The sequence below is a fragment of the Neomonachus schauinslandi genome, chromosome 11 (assembly GCF_002201575.2).
Source record: "Neomonachus schauinslandi chromosome 11, ASM220157v2, whole genome shotgun sequence".
NCBI classification, from domain to species: domain Eukaryota; kingdom Metazoa; phylum Chordata; class Mammalia; order Carnivora; family Phocidae; genus Neomonachus; species Neomonachus schauinslandi.
This window is the reverse complement of record NC_058413.1, coordinates 69,177,078-69,186,822: the sequence shown is the minus strand read 5'-3', so window position 1 is coordinate 69,186,822 and position 9,745 is coordinate 69,177,078. Positions and strand designations below refer to the sequence as shown.

Below are 9,745 nucleotides of genomic sequence, written 5' to 3'. Positions count from 1 at the left end.
CATATAACTTCACTCCCTAAAAATTTAACAGCCTTACTGATAACAGTTTGACCCATTTTTGTATATTATATGCTGTATTCTTACAATAAAACTAGAGAAAATGTTAAAATCAAGAAGAGAAAATGCATATTTATGAGAAAAAAAGCCACGTATAAGTGGATGTGTGCTGTTCAGACCCATGTTGTTCCAGGGTCAATTATATTTTTAACTTTGTAAGAAACTAACAAATTCTTTTTCAAAGTGTTTGTACTGTTTTACATTTCTGCCAGCAATGTCTGAGAGTTCCAGGTTCCTTGCTGTATTTTATTTAAGGGAATTTTCAGATACTTTATGTGTTTCTGCCCCATGACTGGAGGTTTTTTGTTTTGTTTTAACACTTCAGTGATGAGGTTATGAATTTTTAAAGAGCCAAAACACCTCTTTACAGATGGACAGGATGGAAGTCTAAAATCAAAACATGACATGAAAAGCAAGATTATAGAATATTCTGGCATCATAAGTTATCAAAATACAAGGAAGAATTTTATCCTCAGACTTTCAGTAACACTTTAAATGGTTAGCCACTTGGCTGAGACCTTACTATAATACTTCTGTCAGAGTCCCTGCTGCTGCTTGAATTGTAAAGGCTGCAATAGAAATGTGTTTCTTTACTTCTGTCCAGGCTGAACGAGGGTCTTCTTTATTTTCAATATCAAACATAGCATCGTAGATCCCAGGAAATGATTCTCCAGCATATTTGTTGTGGCTACTTGGAGCAAAGATGATGTGCCTAACAGAAGAAAACAGATGGCAGGTTGAGCTAAAGAGTATACATAACATTACATTTTATATGCTTCTCGAATTCATTCCCTTTTGTTAGACCCCATCTTAAGAATACTGTCTCCTCCTGGCATTCACTTTTTTTAATTCCAAAATGAAGACCTATAATTGGTTTAAGATACTTAATGTAACAGTATAATTTTAAGCAAAGAAATCTGACTACGCATTCACTAAGACTTCGTCTCATAAATCATGTTGCCAACCCATACAAATGGAAGAAAGTGTGTTCTTGTAAGTTGTGTACATCAGTTGTCTGATTGCCAGCAGATACCCAAACAGTGGTAACAAGTATGCTTTATGGATATATTTACTGAGAGAAGTGTGTTGCCTTTTTTAGAGATTCAATAAGAATAACACTTGTTCCCAATACTCTTTAAAAAATCAATAAATAAGGTTGTATTCCCAAAATATAGATGAGGATAATGAAGTTCATTCCACAAAGATAAAGCTGTTATATATGAATTGCCTGCCGTCACATTTAATTTCTGATCTAGAAGAAAAGTTTTGCATTTGATTCCCTATTTTATAAGTACCTGGAGAAATCAAACTACTTCTCTTTCCAAAAATTGGAATTCTGCCTTCCAGAAAGGGACGTATTTTATTCAACACTATTATCAGGAATTAAGCCCAACAGTCAAATCCTGCAGCTTCTTCAGGATGTAAATCTGTCTCTGAGACAATGTGAAACTATGTAAGTATTAATGATTAAGTAGAAATGTATAATGCAAATCATTTAAATTATCCAAAGTACATCAGGATTTATTATTTTTTTAGGTTTTTTTATTTGACAGAGCAAGAGAGCAAAGCAGGGGGAAGGACAGAGGGAGAGGGAGAAGCAGGCTCCCTGCAGAGGGCTCCTGTCCCTGACATGGGCTCTCCCAGGACCCCTGGATCATGGCCTGAAAGGAAGGCAGATGCTTAACCAACTGAGCCACCCAGGTGCCCCAGAACATCAGGATTTATTGCTCTTGGCTTTTAAATTTTAATATGGCCTTAAATGGATCTTCCTCATTAAAGCCAGTATATGTGCTGAACTGTTTATAAACACTGATATTATGACCTATACATGAGTTATTACAAATAAAGTTTGTAGCTATTCATTAGTATACTTGTCCTTTACTGGAGAATTGTAAAAGCAGAGTATAGTAAAAATATAGATAGATACAAGGATTATACAAACCTGGTTTGAATCCATGAACTGGCATCTAATAGTCCTGTGGTCTTTCACCTTGGTTAAGTTCTTAGGTATTCTATTCTTTTTGATGCAACTGTAAATGGAATTATTTTCTTTATTCCTCTTCTTGATAGGCCATTAGTAGATTTCTGTATATTGATTTTGTGTCTTCATCTTACACTGAATTTGTTCATTCTAACAGTTTTTTTGGTGGATTCCTTAGGTTTATCTATATATAATGTCATCTGCAAATAATAATGATTTTACTTCCTTCCAATATGGATGCCTTTTTCTTGCCTAATTGCTCTGGCTATGACTACCCATACTGTGTTGAAAAGAAACAGCAAGAATAAGCATCCTGGTCTTGTTCCTATCTTAGAGGAAAAGCTTTCAGCCTTTTACCATTAAATATGATATTATCTGTAGGTTTGTCTTATTGGCCCTTTATTATGTTGAGTTACATTTCTTCTACTGACTTTGTTGAGTTTTAATAAAAATGGATGTTGAATTTTGTCAAATGCTTTTTCTGCATCTATTAAAGACTTTTATCCTTCATTTTGTTAATGTGGTATATAACATTGATTTGTGGATATTGAACCATCTTTGTATCCCTGAAATAAATCCCATTTTGGTACCGTGATCTTTTTAATAAATTGCTGAATTCGGTTTCCTAAGTTTTATAGAGGATTTTTGCTTTTATGTTCATCATATTGGCTGGTAATTTTCTTTTGGCATCCTTGTTTGATTTTCCTAGCAAGGTAATGCTGGCCTTTTAAAATGACTTTAGAAGTGTTCCCTCTTCTCTTTTTTGGAAGAATTTGAAAAGGATTGATACTGATTATTTTTTCAGTGTTTCATAGAATTCATTGGTGAAGCCATCTGGTCCTGGACTTTTGTTTGTTGGGAGGTTTACGATTACTGATTCAATTTTCTCACTAATAACTGTTCTATTCAAATTTTATTTCCACATTCATTTCTTCATGATTCAGTTCTGGAAGGTTATATGTTTCTAGAAGTTTGTCTCTATCTTCTAGGTTGTCCAATTTGTAGGCATATGATTGTTGATACTAGTCTCTTATTTATTTCCATGGTATTAGTTGTAATGTCTCCTCTATTTATTTGAGCCCATTCTGTTCTTGGTGAATCCAATGAATGGTTTATAAATTTCATCTTTTCAAACAATCAACTCATCTTACTGAGCTTTTCTGTTGACTTTTTAGTTTCTATTTCCTTGATTTCCTCTTTGTAATTGCCTTCCTTCTACTAACTTTGGGCTTTATTTGTCGTTCTTCTACTTCCTTGAGGGGTGATGTTAGGTTGCTTGAGAGTTTTACTTTTTTCTGAGATGTAGGGTATTCATTGCTGGTGACCATCAATCTTAGAACTGCTTTCATGCATCTCATAAATTTTGCCATGTTGTATTTCCATTTTCATTTTTCTCAAGGTATTTTTTTGTCTTTTGATTTCATTGACCTATTAGCTGTTTAGTAGAATGTTAGTTTCCACCTATTTGTGAATATTCCACTTTTCTTGTAATTGATTTCTAGTTTCCTACCACTGTGGTCAAAAGAAAAAAGATGCTGGATTATTCTTCTTAAATTCATTAAGACTTGTTTTTTTTTGGCATAACATATGACCTATCCTGGAGAATATTCCACGTGCACTTGCAAGAATGAGTGTTTTGCTATTGGATGAAATTTTCTGTATATATCTTTTCATTTCATATGGTCTAATATGTGATTTTTTTGTTTGGAAGCTAGCCATTGATGTGTGGTATTAAAGTCTCCTCCTATTCCTCCTATTGAACTGCTGTTTCTCTTTCGGTCTCTTAATTTATATGTTTAGGTGCTTTTATGATGGGTACATAAATACTTACAAATGTTGTATCCTCTTGTTTGACCCTGTTATTATTGTGTAATTTCCTTCTTTGTCTCTTACTGCAGTCTTCATTTTGAAGTATTTTGTCTGATACTAGCATAGCTATCCCTGCTTTCTTCGGCTTCCATTTGCATTCTATATCTTTTTCCCCATGCCTTCAGATTTAGTCTGTGTGGGTCTTTACATTTGAAGTGAGTCTCTTCTAGGCATGATATAGATAGGTCTTGTTTTTTTTATTCATTCAGCCACTTTGTCTTTTCATTGGAGCATTTATTCCATTTACATTTAAAATAATCTGTATATACGTACATATTGATTTTTTGTCAGTTGTTTTCTTGTTCCTTATTTTCTTGCTCTCATCATTTGTGGTTTGTTGGTACAGTATGCTTAAATTTTATATTTCTTGTATCTAATACAGGCTTACCTCGTGCTTAAAAGATACATTTTTGTTTTGTTTTTGTTTTTTTAATTGAAGGTTTGTGGCAAACCTGCATCAAGCAGGTCTTTTGACACCATTTTTCCAACTACAATTCAGTTATTCTTGTGTAGTATTTCAAACTATTTTATTGGAATACATTTGGTAATACAGTGTTATTAGTTTCGGGTGTATAGTAGTAATTTGACAGTTACATACATTAAGAAATGCTCACCGAAGTAAGTGTAGTCACCATCTGTCACCAAAGTTATTATACTATTATTGACTATATTCGCTGTGGTGTACTTTTCATCCCTGTGGCTTATATATAACTGCAAATCTGTACCACTTAATCCCCTATTTTGCCCATACGCCTGCCACCTTCCTTCCCTTCTATCAACCACCAATTTTTTTCTTGGTTCATTTGTTTTGAAGTGAAATAGTATGGTATTTGTCTTTCTCTGACTTATTTCACTTAGCATAATACCCTCTAGTTGGGTGCATCCGTGTTGCAGATGGCAAGATTTCATCCTTTTTTTAGGTTAATATTCCATTGTATATATACCACATCTTTATTTCATCTGTCAATGGACACTTGGTTTGCATCCCTATGTTGGCTGTTATAAATAACACCGGTAAAATAAGGACACATATATTTGTATTTAGGTAAGTATATATACATTTAATGTTTTCAGGGTTTTTTGGGTAAAGAGCCAGTAATGGAATTACTGGATCATGTAGTATTTCAATTTTTAATTTTTTTTTTTCTTTTAAGATTTTATTTATTTGAGAGAGAATGAGAGAGAAAAGAACACATGAGAGGGGATAGGGTCAGAGGGCGAAGCAGACTCCCTGCCAAGCAGGGAGCCCGATGCGGGACTCGATCCAGGGACTCCAGGATCATGACCTGAGCCGAAGGCAGTTGCTTAACCAACTGAGCCACCCAGGCGCCCCTTTAATTTTTTTTTTTAAAGATTTTATTCATTTATTTGACAGACAGTGAGAGAGGGAACACAAGCAGGGGGAGTGGGAGAGGGAGAAGCAGGCTTCCCGCGGAGCGGGGAGCCCTATGCGGGGCTCGATCCTAGGACCCTGGGATCATGACCTGAGCCAAAGGCAGACGCCCAACAACTGAGCCACCCAGGTGCCCCAATTTTTAATTTTTTGAGGAACCTCCATAATGTTTTCTCTAGTGGCTGCACCAATTTGCATTCCCACCAACATGGACGAGGGTACCTTTTTTCCACATCATTCCACATTGTTGTCAGCACTTGTCTTTTTGATGCCAACTGTTCTGACAGTTGTGAGGTGATACCTCAGTTTTGATTTGCATTTCCCTAATGATTAGTGATGGGGACCACATTTTTCATGTTTCTTGGCCATGTGTACTCTTTGGAAAGATACATATTCGGGTTCTCTGCCCATTAATCGATTATTGGGAGCTTTTTGTTGAGTTGTATCAATTATGTATTTCAGATAGGAACCCCTCATTGGATAGATCATTTGCAAATATCTTCTCCCATTCAGTAGGTTGCTTGTCATTTTGTTGGTTTCCTCTGCTGCACAAAAGCTTTTTAGTTTGATACTCCCAGTAGTTCCTTTTTGCTTTTGTTTCCCCTGCCCAAGGAGGCCTATATGGAAAAACATTGCCAAGTCCAGTGTATTAGAGATTGCTGCCTAGGTTGTTGGGTTTTTTGTTTTTGGAGTTTTATGGTTTTAGCTCTCACATTTATTTAGGCATTTAATCCATTTTGAGTTGATTTTTGTTTGATGTATGTGGTTCATTTCATGTTGCTATCCTATTTTCCCAGCACCGTTTATTGAAGAGACTCCATTGCACAGTCTTGCCTCCTTTTTTGTACATTATTAATCATATAAGCATGGATTTATTTCTGAGTTCTCTATTCGATTCCATTAATCTGTGTGTCAGTTTTTCTGCCTGTATCATACTGATTACTATAGCTTTGTAGTATATTTTGAAATCTGGGATTGTATATACCCTCCAGCTCTGTCCTTTCACAAGAATTGCTTTGGCTATCTGGGATGTTTCTTGTTGTGGTACAAATTTGAGGAGTATTTATTCTGATTTTGTGGAAAATGCTGTTGATATTTTGATTGGGATTGCATTTGTTTTTATGTTCCATTTTAGAAATATCTAATACTTTTCAGAGTACAGATCTTTCACCTCTGTGGTTAAATTTACACACAGATATTTTATACTTTTTGAATCAATTGTAAAGGAGTTTGCTTAATTTCTCTTTCTGCTACTTTGCTAATAGTATATAGAAATGTAATAGATTTCTGTGCATTGGGTTTGTATTGAATTCATTGGTTCTCATTTTTTGGTGTGTTTAGGTTTTCTGTATGTATTACCGTGTCATCTGCAAATAGTGACAGTTTTATTTCTTCCTTACCAATTTGAGTGCCTTTTATTTCTTTTTCCTGTCTGCTGCAGCTAGAACTTCTAAGACTATGGTGAATAAAAGTAGCAAGAGTAGGCATTCTTGTCTTGTTCCTAATCTTAGAGGAAAAGTTTTCAGTATATCTCACCATGAGTATTAGGGTATGTGGTGGTAGGTCTTGTATGGCCTTGCTCTAAACCCACTTTACTGACAATTTTTTATCATGAACAGATTGCCACAGCCACTCTACATAATCAGTCAGCAACCATCAACGTCAAGGCAAGACCCTCAACCAGCAAAAAGATTGCAGCTAGCTGAAAGCTAGAGGCTGCAGCTAGCTGATGGTTAGCATTTTTTTAGCAATAAATTAAGGTACGTCCATTTTTTTAGAAATGCTCTGCACACTTTACAGTATATTATAAACATATCTTTTATATATACTAGGAAATCAGGAATTTCCTTTGACTTGCTTCATTGAAGATACCTGTGACCTACCGTGCAGTATATCAGAGGTATACCTATGTGGCTTTTGGTTTGTGGTTACCATGAGCCTTACATATAACAATCTGTTGATTTAAAGTGGACTTTCATGAATATTACGTTTAACTTTGAAGGCATTCTAAAACTCTCCCTTCTTACTCTTATCCACCCCATCACCAAGTTTTGTTTTCGATGTCACATTTTACTTCCTCTTAATTTTGTGCATCCCTTATTGCAACTCTTGCCTCAACCTTCATACTATTTAATACATTACCTTTACTATAATGTTTATCAGTAAAATTTTCACTCCGTTTTCTTGTTACTAATTAGCACCTTTTCTTTGCAGCTTTTAAAGAACTCCCTTTATCATTTCTTATAAGACCAGTTTAGTGGTGATGAATCCCTTTAGCTTTTGTCTGGAATACTCTTTTTCCTTCAGTTCTGAATGATAATGTTGCAGAATGCCAGTCCTTTCTGGTCTGCAAAGTTTCTTCTGAAAAATCTGCTAGATATCTTATGGGGGTTCTTCTGTACATAACAAGTAGTTCTTCTCTTGCTGCTTTTAAGATTCCTTGTCCTTGACATTTTAATGATAATGTGTTTTGGTGTGGATCTCTTTTGGTTCCCTGGATCTGGATGTTTCTTTCTCCAGATTAGGAAAGTTTTTAGCCCCCTTCTCTCCCTACACTGGGAATGATGTTTTCTAGAAGTCCCTAAAGCTTTTTGGTTTTTTGTTTTCTTTTTTGTTTTTCCTTGCTCTGTTAGTGTGAACTCCAGTGCCCTGTCTTTGAGTTCAGCGATCCTCTCTTCTGCTTCATCTCCTTTGCTGTAAACCCCCCTAGTGTATTTTTCAGTTCAGTTGTTGTATCCTTCAGTTCTGTGACTTCTATTTGGTACTTTTCTCTTTTGTCAGTTTCTCACTGTGTTCATCCATTCTTCTTCCAAGTTTAGTTAGCATCTTTATGGCCATATTTTTAATTCTTTATCAGGTAGATTATCTCTGTTTCACAAACTATTTTTCTGAGGTTTTACCTACTTTCATTGGAATATATTCCTGTTAATTCATTTTTTTTTTTTAAACTATGTGTTGGTTTCTATATGCATCAGATGAAACAGCTACCTCTCCCAGTGTTGAAGTAGAGGAACCTTTTCATTTAACCTTGCTGTATCTCGTTTGTTTCTCAAATTTTGTGATTGTCCCAGCAGCCTGTTTTTACTAGCTCCTGGTAGTTGAGGGTTTGGCTTCCACAGTATGCAAATATGTATCATCTTGTGGGAGCCAGGTGATAGGGAGGTGTCCCTTAGACACAGTGTAAAAATTGGGGCTCCAGTTGATTAGATAAGTTGCTTACTGGAATATACCAGCAAGCTGTAATAAGGAAGAACACAAAGATGGTATTGCCCCACCTTACATGGTTTGAGAGCATTTCCATAGGTCTCTAGAAGAGTGCCAGATCTGAGGCCTGCCCTACAGCAGGTTGAAGCTCCAGGGTAAGTAAATAGGCTCTTTTACAAAAAGAAGAGGATATGTGTTTCAGTCTGCCAGGCAGAGTGAGAGCACAAAAGATAGCGCCTGCCCTCCAATGTCCCTGGTAAGGTTTACAGTTAATCCTTATGTATGTTTAAGTAGAAGCCTGCCCCTCAGGCTGTAGCTGTGATGATAAACTTATAGACCTCTTTCGCTGGAAGACTGAGCTGCTTGGGTCTGTTGCCTGTTTAAGACCTTTTTCTCCATTGGTTCCAGTCTTATGGGACCTGTGAGCATTGCCCTGCTGGCCACCAGAGCCAGGCAATGTACAGGTGTGCCCTGGCAGCAGCTGCAAAAATCAGGGTGCCCGGGGTGCCTGGGTGGCTCAGTTGGTTAAGCGACTGCCTTCGGCTCAGGTCATGATCCTGGAGTCCCGGGATCGAGTCCCGCATCGGGTTCCCTGCTTGGCAGGGAGTCTGCTTCTCCCTCTGACCCTCCTCCCTCTCATGCTGTCTCTCATTCTCTCTCTCTCAAATAAATAAATAAAATCTTTAAAAAAAAAAAAAAAATCAGGGTGCCCGACAAAGGTATAACCTCCTTTTTGGGATATGCCATCAAACTGGGGCAGGGCAGAGGGGGGAGTGTAAAAGACTCTTTCCATCCTAGATGTATGCCAGACCAGAAGCTTTCTCCTTAGGCCAAAGCTCCTGTACAACCAAATAGGTGTTGTTCTTAGAAAAAACTCAGCCTGCTATCTGTATAGTACCTTGGTACAGTCTCATGGCACCCAGGAATGCAAGCCCCACAAAGGGCATCCCTGGGCAGCAGCTGTAAACACTAAGTACAAGACACAGGTAAAAAGCTGCCTTCCAGGAGATAACTGGTGCTCTGGAGCTCAGGAGAGGAAGAACACAAAGATGGCACCCACCAGCCTCCTCCAGGTGATGCATTAAGATTAGCAAATGAATCTTTCACATGAAGTCTGCTTTTCAGAGGGCTGCTTCTGCACTGGACCCTGTGGCAAATGAGTCCATGCAAGCCCTTTAGGAGCTGTTTGTTCACTGTAGCCCTTTGGGTCTCTTGAATGTGAGCACTGTTAGCTTCCATAG

General features: G+C 37.1%; 1 protein-coding gene across 1 annotated transcript in view; it reads right to left on the bottom strand.

Moving 5' to 3' along the window:
* Nucleotides 1-403: 403 nt before the first annotated feature.
* Nucleotides 404-9,745, bottom strand: part of NAALAD2 (N-acetylated alpha-linked acidic dipeptidase 2) — an 83,387-nt gene continuing 74,045 nt past the window's right edge. Inside the window, exon 20 of the mRNA XM_021679091.1 lies at nucleotides 404-769. Within this exon, the coding sequence (XP_021534766.1) occupies nucleotides 580-769 (190 nt within the window). The 3' untranslated portion in view covers nucleotides 404-579. The remainder of the gene's footprint in view (nucleotides 770-9,745) is intronic.